Raw genomic sequence first — 21507 nt, 5'->3', positions numbered from 1 at the left:
CTCTTTCCTGCTTATGCAGGGGGTCGGACTCGATGATCTATTGAGGTCCCTTCCGACCCTAACATCTATGAATCTATGAATAAAGTCATTCATTATGAAAAGCCTGGTTAGTGTCAACGTCATTTTTAAAAGCTTCTTTTACTAAAATGCTTTCCCCTTATTTTATACAGGTTATTTTAGAGTTTCCTGAAACAGTTTTGGACTAAATCAAACTTTAAACCTTGTACTTAAGATCCTTGTTTGTTTGATTTTTGTTTAAGAGGCAAATGAAGACAGCCATCATATCAGATTTCTAACCAAAAATTCAGGGATTTCCAGCAGAGGCAGATTGATTTTGTTTGCTTGTTGTGTTGCTGTATCTGGTGTTCTTTGAATATTAAACTATGGTTTTGAAGCAGTACTTAACTTATTCCATTCAGTCTTACATTTTAGGTGTGCCAAATTTCAGATGTGCTGTTTTTAATACTGAACAATGAATTTGAGTGGGAGATGCAATCAATTAAGTTCTACACTATCTCAGACATTATTTTCAAATAATTCTGCCATAGAATTGTCACTTTGGAAACGAACACAAAAAACATCACTTTCTTTTGGGCATTTCAGAATTCCTGCCAAATTATAGACCTGGGTAAAAAACCAAACCAAACCCATGGAGATTTTGAACTAGAAGAGATGCAAGTACTGTCATAATTAGTTTTACGTAAGCATATGAACTGGTTATAGTGAACCATGCCAAAAAGAAAAAGGTGTGCATCCAAAGGGTCAGCTCTTTGCTACAGTGTTGACAATTAAAAAAAATAATGCTAAAGAGTATACTTAACATACTCATTATGACAAGTAGTGAACCTATTTCAGTGTACCTAATATATCTGTCCCTTGTTTGTTCCCTGTGATAAAACCCAAAGAGTATGAGGTTCACAGCTCAGCAAACTGCTAAAGGCTACTGTCCCCTGAACAGCAGCATCCTGACTGTACGCATGTACAACAAAGCAGAGGTTGCTTTTATTAAATATCTGATTTTAATTTGAAACTAAATGCTTATTTCCTTTGTATTTTCTGTTTGTGTCTAATCTTAATTGCAAGCAAAAGTTAGCGTTCATTTAAAAAATGTATCTATACTTCACCAAACAAAATGGCTGGCATTCTAGCCTTTGTTTGGTCAACTGTACAGAAATGAATTAAAAATATACAGCACTCCTCCATCTTGCAAAAATGTATAGACCTGCATATTATGCACTATGGAAAGCCTAAATAGTGTCAACATTTGTAAATCTTTTACTAAAGTGATAAAAACTAAACCTCTTTTACTGTATTCACCTTATTTTTATACAGGTTATTCTACAGTTCCCTGAAACAGTTTTGGACTGAATCAAACTATAAACCTTGTACTTAGGGTTGTGTTAAGCACATTTTTGGATGATTTTTTGTTTAGAAACAAATTAAGCTGGCCGTTGCACAAGATTTTCTAACAACAGCAACAAAAGAATCTGTAAGTTTTCTCAATTAATTTGTCCTCGCTACATGTTCATGGATTGTCAAAAAAGTGGATTGATTTATTTGTTGTTGTGTTTGTTGTTCTTTGAGATTACAAGCATGGTTATTCAGCACTACATACTTGGTTTGGTGCTGTTTTACATTTCAAATGTGCTGAAAAACTCCCAGGAAAACAGGACTTGACCATACAGTAGGTTTCAAAATTATATACTCCCTCAAGTTGTATGGATGGTTCATAAAACTTTTTACATTGGATCCTGCCTAGTGACACTGCTCTTTGCAAAACCTCACAATTTTTGGGTATCTCTTAGACATCATGACTCTGAGCTTTCAAGGGTAAAGTCACTGTCAAGTGTCTTGTTTTACAGCATGCATGAGTCTAAATTGGGGATTCCTGTAGGCACATACATCTAGGTATATATCTAAAATAAATTCTGAATTTTGCATGCATACACACAGTAATTGTTTACAAAAACAGATGTGCCAATGTATACATAGAACGTTTTAGTCTGATCCAGAATTAACCGAAGTCAATGGGACTCTTTCCACTGGCTTTGAGTTTGACTCTGTTGCGTTATAGAGAACAGACCTTTAATTTTGAAGCAATTTTTGCTGTTGAACCATCTGTTGTTTTGGTCCCACTTAACTTTTCAAAATGCCTTGTTGCTCAGCTGAAGTGGAAATTTCTAATAAATGCTTTAAGTGATAAGTTAATTTTTATATACACCTCTGAGGAAATTTGAACCCTATGCTTCTGCCTTCATTTCTAAGTAGTCTATTTCCAATTTTCAAGAGTTAGAATTGCTCAGTTAGGTTGTACATAATGCTCTACAACTCATATCTTTGGGTTTACAATGTGCTTTTTCTTCTTGTAGTAAGCTATCATACTGATTTACCATTTGAGAACAAAATCCACTCTGCATTTAGAATTCAAAAACAAAGTAAACGCTAATTTTTCAAAGTGAAAATTGGGTTGAGCACATAGTGCAAATGGCAAAAAGTAAAGTACTCCTGCTACATCCATACTGCAGGCAATAGGAATTCAAGTTACCTAGCATCTTACATTACTGAATCCCCTAAAAGAAAGTATTATTGCTACTTGTGCCATTGGCCAACAACTTAAGATAGTATCATTGTTAATAAGCTAGTACACTTCTAATATGGCTTTATCTCTCTCTGTCTCTTAACTTACAAGGTAAATGATCAACCATCGTGTAATAGATTTTACCACTATGAAACTTTTAAATGATTTATTGTAAGAACTTACTGGATACGACTAATTTTGTGCCTGCACCGAAGAGTTTCCCAGCTCCCACAGCGCTGCACATCATTACAAAAAAATGGAGAAGACTTTTCTACTAAAGAAGGATCAGATCTTAACCAACATGGGGTGAATAGGCAGAAAGGAGAGTCAGTTCATCCAACCAAATTACATGTAGAAATTGCCAATGTATTTTTTAGTCTTAGTTAATGCAAATATATTTAACCCCTTTATTCGATGCTATTACTATTCATTTTGGAGCTTTTAAATTCTCTTTTAGACAAATCTTTCATTTATCCAACCAAGGAAGAATTTGTTGCTTAGGGCATAATGTTAGATGCCTGTATTTTCTGGTTTGGGCCTGATTGCATTGAGAAAGAAGGACATTTCATTTAAATTCAGCTCGGATGTGTTGTCTAGTATGATTGTCTGTATACTGACTGCATGTTTAAAATGTCAGGATAAACCAAAAATATAATTTCTACAATGCTAAGTATATTATATAACATCAAGTGATCTATTTCATGTTCACATTACTTCTTCCCAACCCCTTAAAATTTCTGTACAGATGGGTTTAAGTGTTTTTTCTAAATGCAGTAGCCATGCATATCTATGAATGTGATAGTTCTCAGTGGTACCAACATAAGGAATTTCATTGAGAACTATCATGTCCATTTAACTGCTTTGCAATTTAGAATTTTCTTTGACAAAAATATTTTATGCTGCCTGTGCCATGCTATTGAACAGAATGAAGAGCTTGTGAGAGATCTGTACTGATGGCACTAGGCAGCCTACACTCCCATTGGAAGTCAATTTTAAATCTGCAGCTTCAGGATTGGGATCACAGCTACATTATGAGCTTAATTATACCTTTGTTGCAGTAATTGGGAATCTTGATATTAACTTGCTTGGATGTTGGATAACACTTGGAATTCCCATCCACCTGTACTCTAGTGCTGGTAGTGGTGATTTTGGAGTGAATGCGCAAATGCTCATGAACTACGTAGCATTTACTCATTTATTTGTACATGCTCCACCAGACCTTCCAGCTGCCCACTGCCACAAGAGAAAGATGGAAAGGAAACGTAAAATCCTGTCTCCACTGAATTCAATGGCAAAACTCTGCTTGAGTTCAGTGGGCTAGGATTTTGGCCATAATTTCTTATGTCCCCCAAGTATTCATTACATCCTTGTAATCATCTTGTGACACATGAGACCAAATACTGATCTAGTTATACTAAACCTGAATAAACAGGTTGTGCACAGGACATCTGCATAATCACTGGAAATATTCAATGTTCTTTCTACAAACTGACTGACCATGACCTTTCCTCACTCTAGTCCCTTGCCTCCAAATCCCCACTACCCTTTGGTGCCCTGGGATTAATTAGCACAGTGTCTGTGGCTTTCTCAGCCTTCTACCCCCCATAAAGAGGACAGACCTCTGAATGGTCTCCCGTTCTGAGGTGAGAACCATTGGGTTTGACCCAGGATGAATAAAAGAAACTTTATGAGCACAGAAGTCTGATATATCACCTGTTTTACTGTGAATTCCCTATGTAAGTGTCATATATACATACTAAACAGATTCATTATGCTACTTTTCCATTCTGCAAGCTCTCATCTGCAGATTTTATATAATCACAAATCAGATACTTACTTGTTACAACAAGCTTTGTGCCGGAGCCAAAGATTTTAGTATAACCACTCTCACTGTGTCTGAATGCTTTGCAAAAACTTTTATAAAGTTTGGAACCAGTTTCCAAAGATGATATCAAAAGGGTGAAATGGTAAAATAATTGTTTGTTAAATCCTTGGTATTGCTGTTAAAGTTGTCAGCCAGGATTCGAGGTAGTAACAATTGTAATGAATTTTATTTTCTTTTTTTTAATGGGTCTACCTGTCCTGCTTGCTAACATACGTCGCTAGCGATTTCCTGTTACATTCTGCCATTAACTTGCATTTCTTTTCTTTTGTGGCCAATAGGCAGTGGATTTGGCCTTTAAATGTTTCTCAAGAAACAATGTATTTTGTTTTTCTGCAGTAATGTAGAAAATCAGTATCTAGAGTCAAATTTGAAAATGCAGAAAAAGTTTTCATCAACATTAGACAACAGAAGACTTAAACTATCAATTGCCAATTGTGAGGACATTATACTTGTAATTAGTGATCTGTACTGATCAATGTGTTCTTAATGCTATTTATTTTATGGAATTCAGGTAACTTTGCCTCTGCAGTATAATGTGAGGTGTAGCTTTAAAAAGCAGGCCAAATATATTTGCCTTTATTTCTGCTATGAAAAAACTGACATTAGGTTTTGGTGAATAGTTTGTGGTTTTTTCTTATTGTTTGAAAACAGTAGCAAAGTGCTCTTCAGCATTATCAGATAGACTGCATTATAGATTATAGTCTTCTTTTCTTTTCCCCAGAACAGACACAGTAGTGGCAAAGCTTCCTCATGCTATCTCACTAAACCACTACATTTCTGTCCTGAATTAAAAACTCCCTAGATACTGAAAGATAATTCAGTCTCCAATTTAGTCCTTGACTTCTCCCCTGAGAAGTTTTTCTAGAAAGTTGCCTTCAGAAGCCTCTAGTTTTAAGTTGGGTTGATTTAATCAACCCCCTTTAATTTGGGTTGACTTAATGATGATGACTAGTACCACAAAGGATAAAGTTACAAGAAAAGACATTATTTTTTTTTGTCAAATTGCTGACACCGATAAGTTTGATTCTACTTCCTATTTTTTTACTTAGCTATTTCACAAATCAAAAACTCTAAAGAAACCCTGACTCAGCTCTCACTTACTTTGCTGCAAGTCTGGAGCAATTATTTTATAATCAATGGAGTAAAGCCAGTTTTTTAAAAAAGGAGTGATTGCTTAAGAATATAATCAGTTTAATTTACTACATATGACCTTAAAAGTAGCGTATGTTTGTTCTATATACCTGTGTATGACCCTGTCCCCACAAAAATATACAGTTGTATAGAAATCCTGGCTGCATTGATGACAATGTGAGTTCTGCTACTGATCTCAATAGAACCTTAATTTCCCTTTGTTCCAACTATTAAGAGAAAACTAAATCTGTCATGAAATTCAAGCCTGAAATAATGCATAATGATTTAAAATCATTAGAACATTATCAGTGTGCACTATTAACTTTGTTTTTGTTTGGGGGAGCAAATGTCATCACAAAGAGAGCGCTTAGTTTCTCATAAAATAATGCTATACATTTTTAGCCTTACCTTCGATAACAGAATTTTCCTAAGATAACAATAAGCATTTTTATCTTCGGGTAACAATAGTTAACAGGCAACTTACCCGATACAATGAGCCTTGTACCAGAGCCAAATACTTTGATAAAGGAGCCACTATATGTATCACTGTCCTTTACAAATATTTATACAAATCTATTCTATTTAGGTGGATGAATAGTAGAGACAGCTTTTTAAAGAAAAACTATTTACCTTTCTTTCCTACCTTCAAATAAATTATCAAATAAGGAATGTGCTCGTAAGATAAAGAAACTTGTGGGGGGAGATTTTTGCTGATACAAATGGTAACTAAGGACTGAACATTCAGTCATATTTTAAATGCCTTTTAAAATCTCTCTCTAAACAACATGAGTTTGATTTTATATATTTGGTCTTGAATATCCATAAAAGAGGAACAATGTATTTTTCAAATTAGGGCCCACAGGCTGTGGTTAACAAATATTAGTTTGTATACTGCTTTAATTCCATAATGAAAAACCACTTGCTAATCAAAATATACTTTCATTTAGATCAGAGAAAAATATAGCCCTTACAGTGAGAATAATTTTAGGAATAATTTTGGGTCATTTCTTCCACTCGATGTAGGCAGATAATTCTTTTTTAAGAAACAGTTGTCCTACCAAGGACAATTTAGCAGTATCCAGATAGTAGTATATGCTTCATTTAAGGCAGAGAAGTCTCATTCAATCCCCTAATATCCCAAACCAGCAAAAATAACAATAAATATTTTGCCGAGTTGAGATGGCTTTTAAACACATACTTAAAAACCTTCTTGGATTGGGACATTCATTAGGAAGGAAAAGACAATTTTGTTATGCTTTTATTATTATAAATGTATCCTGTACAGCTAAGTAGCTACAAGAGGTTCAGCACCCTCGGTTTTCATTGAGGTTACTGGAAGTAGAACCTCACCTCATCCTATGCCTGGGAACTAAATGGATGGTATATAACACTTCATAAATTGAATAGTTCATACTTACTGGTAACAATAAGCTTGGTGCCACTTCCAAATATTTTTATATCATCCACGGTGTGGTAAGGCTTAACAATATCTCCAGGTACTTTACCTCATTCTTACTGGTTAGGGGTAACTACTTATTTTTGAATTGGAGACTGCCGCAGGTGAAATCCAAGGTCTAGAGTAATCACTGAGGCTTTTTTTATTTACTTCACTGGCATCAGGATTTTGAGGTCTAAATACAATTTAATTTTTGCCATAGATAGCAGACATCACTTGTTGAATACATTGTGCTCTGAGAAAATAAATCCTTTGTAGTGCCACTTTATATAGATGGTCCAAGGCTTTTAAATAGATTTTCTGTTACCAATGTCCAATACTAATATTTCAGATGAGCTATTATTAAAAACACCACCATGCTACTGCTTTACTATTCTTAAAAAGTAATTGAATGCTTATTTCCTTACAAAATCAAACTCAGGGTATGGATTTATATTCTTTACAAAGGGAGCTTTAAGAGTGGCTTTAAAACAGTTTTTTAACAAATACTTTTTACCTACCAATAATTAGCAGGGCTAAACAGGTTGGGAAATAAAGTAATGGTTGCCAGTACTTGATTCTGACATTTTTGGATTTGTATCAGACAGCAAAAACGCTTTAAGAAAAGATTGAGAGACTTACTTGAAACCACCAGCTGGGTGCCTGTACCAAACTGCTTTACCCCTGATGCACACTGTTTTAATCCTCTACAGAAATTAATGATTCTTCAAGGCATGAATGTCAACCAGCTAAAAATCTGAAGTCCACATTTTAAAAAAGGTGCAATCTAAACAAGACATACTAGAAACTACATTGTGCATTAAACTGAATTTATGCATTTTTAAAAATGTTTCTGTAATTTTTTTTCTCTGCCAGTGCTTTCTGCACTTTGACTTTCATGTCTTCATGGCAAAGTGGTTGCCATAGAATGTTTTGCTAGGCTGAGCAGGAATTCACCATAAATTCTGTCAACTACAACTCGTGACATCTTGGGAATTCACAGTCTCACTGCTTCATTTGATATTTTAATATGCTTATAATATATTATCTAGGTAATAGTGTGCGTTTCTTAGAGAGCACTATATAAACACTATTATATGTACATAACCTTGAAATTAGAACCTATATAGTACTGCGTTTATCATTTATATATTATAAATACAATTATATACACAAGGTGGGAAACGACGCTAGGGATGTTTCACTTCCTGGCAAACCTCCTTCCCAATTTTTAACATGATACAAACCTGATACAGCCCTGTCCATACAAGCTTTTCAGTTTTGCATCTGCTTTCGCACCTGAAGCTTATTCTCTAAACTTTCAGATGTTTTCATTCTTTCAATATCATTTCACTAAGGATGAATTGGGACCAGTATTTTCAATGTCTTCATTACCCATCTCCTCAGTTCAATCAAGATTCCACAGATATTATTTTGTGCCCACCATGTCCTTTGGATTCATATATTTCCCTCAGTCTATCCCCTGATGTCAATGGGAATGGCATACACTAATCATTGATAATATGCTTTTGTTCTATTGATTTATGTACTTTTTTTAGTAATTGCCCTTGCTACCATTTACCAAAAGAAAAACTAATTGGGAATCAGAATACTTACGAGAAATCACCAGTTTAGTTCCTGTGCCAAAGTATTTTGTCCGTGTTGCAGTAGCACAGTGTTTTCTCTTTGTACAAGAACTTACTCTACAGCCGCTGGTCATTCATGGCTTAAAAAAAACCTGAGCTTTCCAACCAATCACTGGAAAAATACTTCAGAAGATATACTCTTGGTTCTTTGAGGGTTTGAAAAACTGAATGAATGTCAGTTTTGTGCCTTCATTCTAGTGAACCTCTATTCAATGTTATTCTGTTTTCAGATCCTTGCAACTTTTCCATTAAATACCCATCAACTTATTTTTCCAAAAATGAGAACCAGTTGGAGCTCCTTTTTTATTTTAATGGAGTAAGGAAATTGATTGGTCAGACACTTTCAAATGTTTTCTTTGTGTGATCCACTGATTAAAAGAGAATTTGTCTTATGGACCACAGGCCCTCTCAGTCACAATAGCATGGGCCACCTTTCCTATAGTCTTCACTCAGAGAAATTCTCTGAGGCAGCTCTAGTGACTGCTTATATGTAAAATGATGATGAGAGTTATTTTTTTTTTATTACCCAATAGCTGATAGGGAAGCTACTTTGAAAAGAAGGTAGCTAAGATGTTGCCTTGTGAATAATGCTTAGACTTTAGACCCTAACTTGCCTTGAGTGGATGAAACCTACTCTGGATGTGGTTATATTTAGTTTGTTCCTGGTGAAAATTACTCCTGCATAGCAGAGTGAACGTTAGAACATAGCCTGTAGCTGTCCCTCAATATGTAAGACCTTTAAAACTAGTCATATACTAGTGGCAATGTTTGTTTGTTTGTTTACTTCAGTTTACCTGCGCAGCAAGAAATGCTTTTAATAAACTGGTTTTGTAACCTAATTAACAGGAAAATATATCCTCTGGGTAATGTGCAAAATAACAGAACCTTGATAACTTTTACAGGTTTTTGATGTCTTAAAGACACTAGAAAGATGTGGATCTTGTCCTGTTAGCTTATCAGTCTTCACACAGGGTATGGAAATACTAAGAGCTCAGTCTCTCAAACTAAGAAATATAATTGCCAATTGTATGCTTGTGTCTAGTACACCGCTAATATTTGGTAGATTTTTTTTAAGTTACTGCAAGTGCTCTGGGCTTAGCTCACGTGTACTTGTGCACAAGTTGCCCCACACTGGAGCTGGGTTTGTTTTTTCCAACAGATTACTATTCCCCAGAAAATCAGAACTATTAGTCACAAGAAAGACTTGCAGAGCTTAGAGATGGAAAAGAGTCTAAGGTCTAATGTCAGTAAATTCTACTGCTCTTTGAGGAATAGGTGGCATTGATTTAAAAGAGAAATTCACTGTTTGGAACCTTTTAGGCATATATTGAAAGTATTTAGTCACAAACAGGTAGGGCTGTATTTTCATGTATAAAAATGTGCATGTTAGAGAGATGGTTAGCCACATCAGCCTGAAGCCAGGCAGAAGGTATGGCAAGGTGTTTACTTTATTGGTTAGCACCAAACTGGTTAGCACCTTTAAGAAGAGAGTTAGAAAAGTAATCTTTAAGGCTAGGGACAGACATTACATACAAACTGGTCGAAGTGATCAGAAACTGGTTTAAACCTGTAACAGAACATAAATTCAGTGCACATAAACCAGTTTCAAAATGGCTGAAATTGGTTTGAGATGAACCTGGTTGAATCTAATATCAGACTTACCTGATTTGGGTGAAACTGGTTTATGCAATGTCTGTCCCAGACCCCTATCTCATCCACATGAGGTTATGAGGGGATAAATATTGCTCCCAGTCTATTCTTGACTTATAAAATGAATTATCAAGCTTCATATAGTAGATTTAGCCACTATCAAAATGCTGAAATAATTGTTCTAAAAACTTACTGGATATAACAAGTTTCGTGCCTGTACCGAAGACTTTTTCAGTGTCCACGGTGTTGCATATTACTACAAAAACCACATGGGATATTTCTACTAAAAAGGCTTGGATCTTAACCCACAAAGTATGAACAGGAACAAGGGAGAGCCAGTGCACCCAACCAAATGCATGAAGAAAATATCAATTTATTTTTCAACCTTAGTTATCATGAATATATGCAACACCTGTAATCTATTTCTTCTCAAAACATTTCATGCTAATCAATTGAATAAAGCCAATTTTAAAAAAAGGATTACTCAACTGAGAATAAAAGCAGGTTCATTAACTACATTTGACCTCAAAAGCAGTTTTTGCTTGTTCTGCACACATGTGGATAACATTGTCCTAACTGAAATATAAAGTTATACAACATGGGTTCAATCCTGGCCCCCTTGATCTCAATGGGAGTTCTGCATTGACCTCAACAGAGCCTGGATTTCATTTCATGCACACTGAAAAGATGAAAGCTCCTATATAAGACCTATAGGATCTGCAGTCAAATTCAGCCCAGACAAAATTCCTAATGAATTCATGTTATGCCCACTTGCACTGTTCTCTCTATTTTTCTCTGGGGGAGCAATTTTAGCCTGTATTTGATATTTATCTTAATTGTTTTATTGTATCCTATACTTTCAATATCCAAGGAAATCTTATAAACAGTGTCATGTTGACTGACAACGTGGGTCCAATTTTGTGTTCTTTACTCAGTCAAAGCTCTTGGTAAATTTACAGGAGTTTTGCTCCAAAATAAAAAAAGATGTAAGAATATTTTTTTTTTGTAAATTACATAGATTAGCAGTATAATACTACACTTTATCTCAGAGATAACTGACTTAAAGCAACATGCTGATCTGATATATTGAGAATGAATTATATTGATAGTTTATTCTTTTTAACAGGCAGCATTACAAAATGTTACCTTGCCTTGAAGTCAGTAATGAACTAAGATAATCTTGCCTATGAAATGAATAAGTTTTAGAGTACTTGACTGTGGCAGTTCTAGTCTTTTTTATTTTATAAATGTGCCTAGAGTGATTCTTAAAGAGGAACAACCTGATGTGCCCTGTATTTGTGCACTTTTTTACACCAGCATGTGGTGGAGTGAAAGCATTTTCCTTCAACTTTGCATTAGTATAAATGGCCACATAATTGGAGGGTGAAGGCAATTGAGTGCATATTGTGTAAAGAATAATAAGAATGCTTGAGCCACAGTCACACTCCTGTGCCAACCAGCAATACTTGGAGCTAGATTTTTTCCTTTATACTAGCGTAACCAAAGAAAGAATTCAACTGTGAATATACTCACCACGACACATTCAACTCCATTATTTTTATGGAGAAGCAGGATATTTGCTACCACCGCTTATTTCACATCTGCTTAATGGTATGCTCATTTATAAGTTTTAATTGAAGAGCAAGTACAGATTTATATGACACTGTTCTCAAAAACCTGTATCTTCCTATAGATAAAGCCATGAAAAAATGTTGCCCAACAGTTGATCTTTAGACAGTCATCATCTTGAAACCAAATACATTTTAAATCGATCAGAGAATATTTCAGGTTTGCCCCCAGACCAAAAAGTTGATACATCTGGTTTCAGATCCAAAATTGGATCTAGCCCTCAGTACCCATTAAAGTCAACAAGAAATGATTTTGCCCAGCCCCACAGAAAAGATTGTGATTTAAATTTTTAAGAAGACTGTGGATCAAAACATTTTTCTATGATCACAAAAATCTTTTTTATCTGTGGAAGACAGTAATTAGCAGGCAACTTACCTGATACAACAAGCCTTGTACCAGAGCCAAATACCTTGAAAGAATAGCCAGTACTAGCTGTATCACAGTGGGTAAATCCTTTACAAATATCTATACAGACCTAATCTTTTTTATGGTGATAAATAGTAGGGATCACTTTTAAAAGAAAAAAAATCACTATTTACATTTCTTTCCCACCTTCAAAAATATTAAGTAAAGAGAATACTTGTAAGATGAAAAACCAGTGGGGGGAGATTTTCAAGAATATAAATGGTACCTAATGATTGAATTTCAATCATAGTTTAGATGTCACAATGCCTTTTTAAATCTCTCCCTAATCTGGACCCAGCACGGTTAATATTATAAATATTTGATTTTAAATATTCATAGAAAGGAATAAGTTGCTTTTTAAATTGGGGTCCCTAGGCTATGGTTAAAAAATTAGTCTGTGTACTGCTTTAATTTCATAATGAATAACCACTCACAAATTAAAGAAGATTGTTATAAAGATTAAGAGTAAAATATAGCTGCTACAATGGGATTGATTTTGGAAATAATTTTAGGTAATTTCTTTCATTTTATATAAACAGATAAATTCCAGGTAGAAAATATGTTTTCCTTAGAAATACCTTCAGGCATTAGTTACCCTAACAGGAATAAATTATCAGCTAAATAACCATCTTATTGTCCCCCGTTGCTGTATGGAATCTGTATGATCTTACTAAGTTTAGTTCTCATCTGACCTTACATTTAAGCACATGCTTAAGTATTTTGCTTAATAGAAGTAGCTTTTAAACACATACTTAAAGGCCTTCCTGAACTAAGGCTTTTATTAGTATAGTATCCTACTATAAGTATAATCCTAGAGTTTTAGGAGAACCACTGGGAGTTTTGTCACTGACATCAGGATTTTGCTGCCCAAGTACAGTTTGAATTTTGCTGTGGAAAACAGATATGGGTGGTTAACTACAGTGGGGTTTGAGAAAAAAAAGACCGTGTTACATTTGTTTTATAAACATGGTCTAAAGCTTTGAGCCTTTGGAATTTTTTTTACTAATATCCAGTATTAGTGGTTCAGAATAGCTTTGTTTACTAACATTGCCTCTACCTTTCTTAAAAGGTAAAATGAATGAGCAACTCGTTACAGAATCTCAACCTAAAATTTAGAAATAGATCTTTAACGGTATCTTAACATTTTTGGAATACTTCTCACAGGGCTAAACTGGCTTGTGAATGAAATAAGGGCCCCCAGTACTTGAATCTGACATTTTTATCAGACAGCAAGAGCAGGCTTTAAGGAGAAACATCTTTTGAGACTTATTTGAAACCATCAACTTGGTGCTTTTGCCAAAGTGCTTTACTTCTGATGCACATTTTTGTAATGTCTACAAAAACTAATTAATCTTCAAGGTATGAATTTCAACCAAAGAAAATCTGAGATCAGTATTTTAAAAAGACACAATCTAGACAAGAGTTACCAGAAATGCCATTGTATATTCAACTGAATTCAAGCACTTTTTACATTTGAATTTAGTTCTTTCTGCTAAAATGCTTTCAGCTCCTTGACTTACATGACTTCTTGGCAATACAATTGTGTAGAATGTTTCAAAAGAATGACCAGGAATTCACCCAAAGTTCAATCAAGTCCTTTCATTAACTTCAACTTGTGACAACTTAAAAATTCATAGTGTCAGTTTGTTTTATATGGTTATGATATATGATTTTGATAATAGTGTACATTTCCTGGAGAATATAATATGAACATCATTATATGTAATCAACCTTGAAATTATAACCTATATTATTGTTTCTAACATTTTTATATATTGTAAACATACTTATATATGCAAGAGGGAAATGGTCCTTTCAGTATAACATGAACCATGGGATATTTCACCTCCTAGCTAATTTCAATCCGAGACATTATGGGATGCAGACCTGGTACCATCCTGCCTATAATAAACTTTTCTGTTTTCCATCTGCTTTTTCACTTGTAACTTATTCTGTAAATATTCAGGTGTTTTCATCTTATCAACATCATTGCACCAGGGATGAATTGGGACCACTATTTTCATAGAATCAGGGTTGGAAGGGACCTTGTAGATCTTCAAGTCCGACCCCCTGCCTGGGCAGGAGGGAAACTGGGGTCAAGTGACCCCAGCCAGGTAGGCATCGAGCTGCTTCTTAAAGACCCCCAGGGTGGGAGCCAGCACCACTTCCCTTGGAAGTTGGTTCCAGATCCTAGCCACCCTGACTGTGAAGTAGTTCCTACGGATGTCTAATCTAAACCTACTCTCCAACAACTTGTGGCCGTTATTCCTTGTTATCCTGGGGGGCGCTAGGGGAAACAAGGTCTCCCCCAAACCCTTCTGGTCCCCCCTAGTGAGTTTATAGATGGTCACAAGGTCCCCCCTCAGCCTATATTTTCAATGTCTTCATTGCCCACCTCTTCAGTCCTTATTAAGTTTTCAATAAACATCCCAGAAATTATATTATTAAGATTAGGATAATATATTTAAGATTAGGATTTATATTATTAAGATTAGGATAACGTATTTCCCTAAATCCATCCTCTAATGGCAATGGGAACTCCATCCACTAATCGTTGATAATATTGGGTTCATTTTCTTCAATTGATTTATGTCTATCTTTCCAATAATTGCCCTTGCAACAGTTTACCCCCCCAAAAAGCCCCCAACTAAACCAAATAAGAATCAAAATACTTACTAGAAACCACGAGTTTGGTTCCTGTGCCAAAGTATTTGATCCATGTTGTAGTAGCACAGTGTTTTTTCTTTGTACAAAAAGTTACCATACTTAACTGAAGCTGGTGGTTCATGGTTGAAAAAACTGAGCCCTCCAGCCAATCACTGGGAGAATACTTCACAAGAAATACTGTTGGTTCCTTGAGGGTTTAAAAATTAACTTCTGATTTTTCATGCCTTCATTCAGGTCTATTTGAGATCTTTGTGACTTTTCCATTAAATAACTCATCAACCTATTTTCCTCAAATGGGAACCAGGCAGGGACTGCTGTTTTGGATTTTTATGAGACTGGTAGGTCAGATGGATTTAACATGTTTTCAACATGTGATCACCTATTAAATGAGAATTTGACTTGGGGATCACAAGCCTTTTCAGGCACAATAGCATGGCCACCTTTCCTGCAGTCAGCAATCAGATAAATTCTCTGTTGCAGCTGTAGCAACTGCTTACATGGGAAAATAATGGTAAAATAATGATTTGTTTTTAGTTGTCTTACTACAGTTAAGCAGAAGGAAATGAAGCAGCATTCTGGAAAAAAGCCAGTTCTGTACAGACCACTACAAAGAGTCCTATAGGCAACATATTTTGGCTGTCTCTTAGGATAATAAAATCATAGAACATTAGGGTTCATAGATTCATAGATTGTAAGGCTGGAAGGGACCTCAGAAGATCACTGAGTCCTGGCCCCTGCACCAAGCAGGAAAGATAACTGGGGGTCAGGTGACCCCAGCAAGGTGACTGTCTAGTCTCCTCTTGAAGATATCCAGGTTGAAAGTGACCTCAAGAGGTCATCTAGTCCAACCTCCTGCTCAAGCAGGACCATCCCCAAGTAGATCATCCCAGCCAAGACTTTGTCTAGCTGGGTCTTAAAAACTTCCAAGGATGGAGATTTCACAACCTCTCTGGCTAACCTGTTCCAGTGTTTTACTATCCCCCTAATGAGAAAGTTTGTCCTAATATCTAAACCTAAATTTTCCTTCCTGCAACTTCAGACCATTGCTCCTTGTTTTGTCATCTGCCACCACTGAGAACAGTCTAGCTCCATCAGTTATACTGTCAGCCTCTACAATGTCTTATGGAAAGTAGTCCCACAGGTTTTTTACAGGGGGAGGGAACAACAATTCCCTCCCTCCTCCCCCCCCCCCAAAAAAACCCCTTCCTTTTAGTTTGAAACCCACTTCTTAATAATTTCCTCATGTGTCCTAGATCTGGTATCGTGAGAGAAAGTAAATAGTAAATCCCTGCAGACACGAGACAAAGAAAGCCGAGGCATGCATGGAAGTCAAGCTGGCACCTGAAATTAAAGACAAGAGATCCTTCTATAGGTACATAGGGAGCAAGAAAAAATCAAGCTCCACTGTGGCCCCCCCACTGAATGTGGAGGGGAAGCCCACAGTTGACCCCCGTGAAAAGGCAGAGCCCCTTAATTCTTACTTTGCATCAGTATTCCTGAAACCAAGCGAGAACTTGTCACCTATCCAGAGGTGCAGAGAATACGGTGATGACAGCATTCCAATCAGGCCCAAACAGGTGAAGATACTCTTAGATCATTTGGGTGTTTTCAAGTCGGCTGGGCCAGAAAACCTGCATCCAAGAGTGCTGAAAGAAATGGCCAAGCTCATAGCAGTGCCTCTGGAGCGGCTGTTCGAAGAGTCATGGAATTCAGGAGTAGTCCCAAATGCCTGGAAGAAGGCTAACATGGTGCCCATCTTTAGGAAAGGAAAGAGGGATGAGCCTGCTAACTACAGACCAAGTCAGTCTGATTTTGGTCCTAGGAAAAATCTTTGAAAAAATTGTCAAGGAGGCCATCAACCACAAGCTCACAACTGGTGGAGTACTGAGAAACAACCAGCATGACTTTGTCAAGGGGAGGTCGTGCCTAACAAACCTGGTATCCTTTTATGACCAAGTATCTAACCAGCTGGACATGAGACAGGAGGTAGATGTCTTCTACCTAGATTTCAGCAAGGCCTTTGATACCGTTTCCCATGAAATCCTCTCAGTTAAGTTGGAGAGTACAGGCCTAGATCAGGCTACAGTGTGGTAGGTTGGCAACTGGCTCAGCGGCCGATCTCAGTGAGTGGTAATTGATGGACTGGACTTGATGATCTCACAGGTCCCTTCCAGTCCTTCAATTCTATGATTCTTCTCACCATTCATTAGTTTGTAAACTTTGTTATATCTACTTCCCTCTCAGTTGTATTTTCTCTAAAAAATGTCTCTCTCCTATTTAATCTCTCCTTGTATGGAAGCCTTTCTATTCCCTTGATCACCCTGGTTGCCATGGGTGCCTGGTGCCTCCTGAGTCTGGGGGGGCACCAGATTGCTGATGGGGGGGGGGTCATCCCTGGGATCCCCCCCAGTGGCTGATCGCTGAGCCAGCAGCAAAACTGGCAAAACCAGAAGTGCACTTCCGGTGGCACTTCCAGTTTCACAGCTGGCACTTCCAGGGGTGCACGACTGATCTCAGGGGATTGACCATTCACATACTGAAGTCAGGGTTTATGGTATCATGACTTTAGATATTATTAGCAAAGTGTATGTCAGAACATCAGTTTTAAAATATTGTTCTTCTCAGGTGTCAAAAAAACCCACAGAGTTTCTGTAGCAGTTTCCCATCTGAGGAAGGATTAGAGAGGTGATTGTGGTTTCAAGCACTTACTGCAGTGTGATGATTTTTTTTTTTTTTGTGCAGATTGCCTATGATTTTCTCACTCTGTTAGTATGTATATCCCAGTATGCACAGCAGTAATGCTGGCATCCATTTTCTTTGCACTGTTTGTTTGGAAAATACATCAGGACTTTTGAGAATATTTCCCTAAGGGCAAACCTGTTTTGCAGAGAGAGGTCCTCCTCAGAAGATTCTCCCAATGTGAAGTACAGAACATTTTTGGAATTCCGTTAGGGCTCTAATGATACCAATGTATAATGGTATTGTCAATACCTTGAGAGTTGCCAGTAATATCACAGTTCATACATGCACTCCTGCCTTCTCCTCTGAACTCTGCACTTTGGGTGATTAACTTTTGCATGTTCATCTAGAAAAAAGGGAACAGAGATTGCACCACAAAAGTGAAAGGGAATGACTGAGGCACTGCGATACATGGCCTGTGTAACAATGGGGGTACTTAGCCAGTGCTTTCCAAGCAGAGGTTTCCAAAGCCCTTAATAAAGGAAAAGGATCCTTCTCCCCCTTTTACAGCAGGGAAAATAATTGCTGGCACTGCAAAAAGGAAAGCATTGCGCAAAAAGAAGCAAGTGACCCCCACTTCCACAGGGGCAAAACAGGGAACAGAGCACAGGTTTCTGAGTCCCAGGCCAGTGCTCCATCAGGCCAAACTGGGCCATCAAGCTAATATTCCCTCAATCACAATTACCACTGCAGTCCCGGCTGCAGGAGTCTAGCACTGATTTCATTCAGGACTGCAACTAGGCCTTCTTTGCTCAGTAATGAGCACCAGTTGAAAAGGGCAGAATGGAAAAAATGACTTACAAGACCAAACTGTAGTCACTAAAAAAGCCTGCAGCAGTAACATCTTGAGTAATTGGGTAGAATATATAAGGGAGAAACAGGAATATGAAACAAAGCCTTAGACAGAAAGAGGGAGGAAGTGACTCCTTTAAGTAGCATCCAATGGTGGTTCTGGCTGCAGGCATGTAGGGCTACATTTCTGGCAAGGTTAAACTGTGTGTAGATGACAGATCTGATTCCACTGCCCTGTCTCAGATCTAGAACAGGTCTGCTGCCAAGTGTCTAGTGCACCCTGTGCTAGTATAGCCCCCTAATGATATGCCATGCACTGATCTTATTCTGCCTTTCTATAAAGGCCATCTATTTGCTAACTCATTGCACAACATATTGCTTCAATGGGGTCAGGTAAAATGTTGTCACCAGATTGCAGTTTCCATCCATCAAACACATCATATAATATATTGTTATCACTTAGGTAAAGTTTGGTATAAGTACATATTGGTCTTTGTAAGAATGATTATAATACCATGTCCAGAATTCATCTGTAGATTGACAGGATCCCACAACACTTTTGTATTAGAAACATCAAGGTGATCTTTTACTGAGTTCTAGTCAGAACTACTCACTGCAGAGAATTTTTCTACTTGAGCAAAATGGAAGAACTTTCTTTAGTTTTCTGCCTGTGACTGCGGTTTTTTGAGCACACATCCACTATTATCAGCCCTAGAGGTTCTTGTCTGTTGACACACTGGTAAGTGTGCACCCAAAGCAAGCCTCAGTTCCCCAGACAGAGTAACTGAAAATTGCTGCCCAATTGAACTATTAATCTCCTTTTACGGTCTAGGCAGGTGGGATCCCATTGTTTATTTGTCAATTGTCTGCCAAAGGAGCTATATGGTATGTTGTCTTTTCTTGGCTGATGGGGCAAGCTAGGAAGGAATATATGGAGCTGATTCCAAGCTGAAGAGCTTAGTGAGGGATGCAGGCATGGTTTCAAATATCTGACAGCCCGTGGTTTAGAATACAAAGAAGGTTTTTGTACAGCTGCTCAATGCTTTGCTAACAATGTGCTTCATCCCAAGAGGCACAATAATACATAGCTGCATCATCTGTACTTATGTCATGTATTGTCAGAGAATACATGCCCTTAGTAGACTCCTGTCTTGCTGAAAACTTTTTCTCAGACTCCTTGTCATAGACAGCTTTTCCGGCTGACAAGTACAGAATCCGCTCTGGACCTTCCCCAGGCTTGTGTCGATACCAGTGTATAACAGTGGTAGTCCCAGTAACATGGCATTTAATAGATGCAGATTTAGTTTCTTCCCTGGTTTTGGAGGGTTCTGATTGTTTCAGCACCAGAGCATCTCCATCTACAAAAAGAGGAAGAGACAAAGATGTCATGAGTATGAAACTGAATGAAGTTGAAGGATCTCAAATTATCGTCCATTGGTGTTCCTCCTTGTAAAGGGCCAACTTACAAGAGCAAATTAGCGAAGCAAGAAAAATAACCTGCAGTGGAAACATGATAGCTAAATTATGGTGCTCCTGGTTCTGAGACCCAGAGGAAGAGAATTTCTAATCTGAAACAGAATGGTGCACTTGGAGAGAGGAAGTGAGTGACTCATGTGCTAAGTAGCCAATGGTAGCTCTCCTGGCCTTGTATGAGCTATTGAAAGGCAATTTAGATGTATTCTTGCTCTGTGTAAGAATTTAAAAGGCGGGACTTTTCATTGATTCAATGATTATGTTTTGAAGGGAAAGGGGACGGTTTGACTGTAGGTTAGGGTACAGGTGTGGATTTGGGGATTGTGTGGGGGAAAAAGGAAAAAAAGGATGTGGCAAGTGGTAATGTGAATGTAAATGTAACTCAGTGAAATGTGTGAAATGTTTGGGAACTGTTTGGTCACTGTCAAACTGTACAACCAAATAACTATATATATAGATTTACTTTCTTTTTTATAAAAAGAAATATGATTAGACTGCCACAAGGGACAGTTGTTTGTCATCTAATCTCACTTCCTACATGACCATAATTCATAGATTCATAAGATTTCCATGAATTAATGTTTGATGGAAATAAAGCAAAACTTTTGGGGAAAGAAGCATTCATTCTTGATTGGAAAATGGCCAGCACTAAAGAACGCCACGCCATACCTGGTAAGTTTTAAATTGCCTAGACCTAGAGAATTTGTAGATTCTCCATCACTAGAGGTTGTCAAGAAGAGATTAGATAAGCATTGGTCATAGATGATCTAGAAGTAGCTATGCCTGAAGTGTTCTGCAAAGAGTAATAGTTAGAAGCTGAGGAAATCCCCCCTCCGCTCTACACACTTGCAGCAGAATCATAGAAAAGTAGGGCTGGAAGGGACCTCTAGAGATCATGTAGTCCAACCCCCTGCCTGAGGCAGGATCACCCCTGTTCAAATCATGCTATACAAATCCGTCATCTAACCTATTATCAAAATTACACAATCAGCCATGCCACACAACCATAAAGCATAGTGCCCTAATCTGCCACAGGTAAAATAAGGGGACAACAGTGGCCAATGTCCTGCTACTCCAAGAATTGTTAAGATTTGCTCAAGAGATAGAAGGAAGAGGGTCATGGCCCCTTCTACTCCCTCTCATGCATGCCAAAGCTGGCGATTCATCAGTGAAGCCACTTTAGATCATCCCAGTCAATGACTCTGAAGTGTCTCTGGTGTGCTTGAAATATATTCAGGGAGGAGGACATATCAGAGTTGTTTCTGCAGGGGAGCTGAGAGGCTAGAAGCTGGTAAAGGAATACTGGATGGCTTAAAATAATGAATATTTTTTTTGTTTTTCAGGAACATCCTAATTAGCCATTGTACATCCTGCATGTGGTAGGTGAGGTAGGCTTCTGCTTCCTTGTATTCACCCCAAGGATCCCAAGAGCCATTGACAAATACTTTGCTAAACTGGCTTGGTGTGTAGAACTTGG

General features: G+C 37.4%; 1 protein-coding gene across 1 annotated transcript in view; it reads right to left on the bottom strand.

Moving 5' to 3' along the window:
- Positions 1–21507, bottom strand: part of LOC102372318 (TCR gamma alternate reading frame protein) — a 29072-nt gene that overhangs the window by 3825 nt on the left and 3740 nt on the right. The window contains exons 3-5 of the mRNA XM_025211241.1: positions 20024–20096; positions 19621–19915; positions 15036–15091 (exon numbers count right to left, since the gene is read on the bottom strand). Coding sequence (XP_025067026.1) covers positions 15036–15091; positions 19621–19915; positions 20024–20096 — 424 coding nt within the window. The remainder of the gene's footprint in view (positions 1–15035; positions 15092–19620; positions 19916–20023; positions 20097–21507) is intronic.

Source organism: Alligator sinensis, unplaced genomic scaffold (assembly GCF_000455745.1).
Source record: "Alligator sinensis unplaced genomic scaffold, ASM45574v1 scaffold254_2, whole genome shotgun sequence".
Lineage (NCBI taxonomy): Eukaryota > Metazoa > Chordata > Crocodylia > Alligatoridae > Alligator > Alligator sinensis.
The sequence above is the reverse complement of the archived record's forward strand: the minus strand, read 5'-3'. Positions and strand labels throughout refer to the sequence as shown.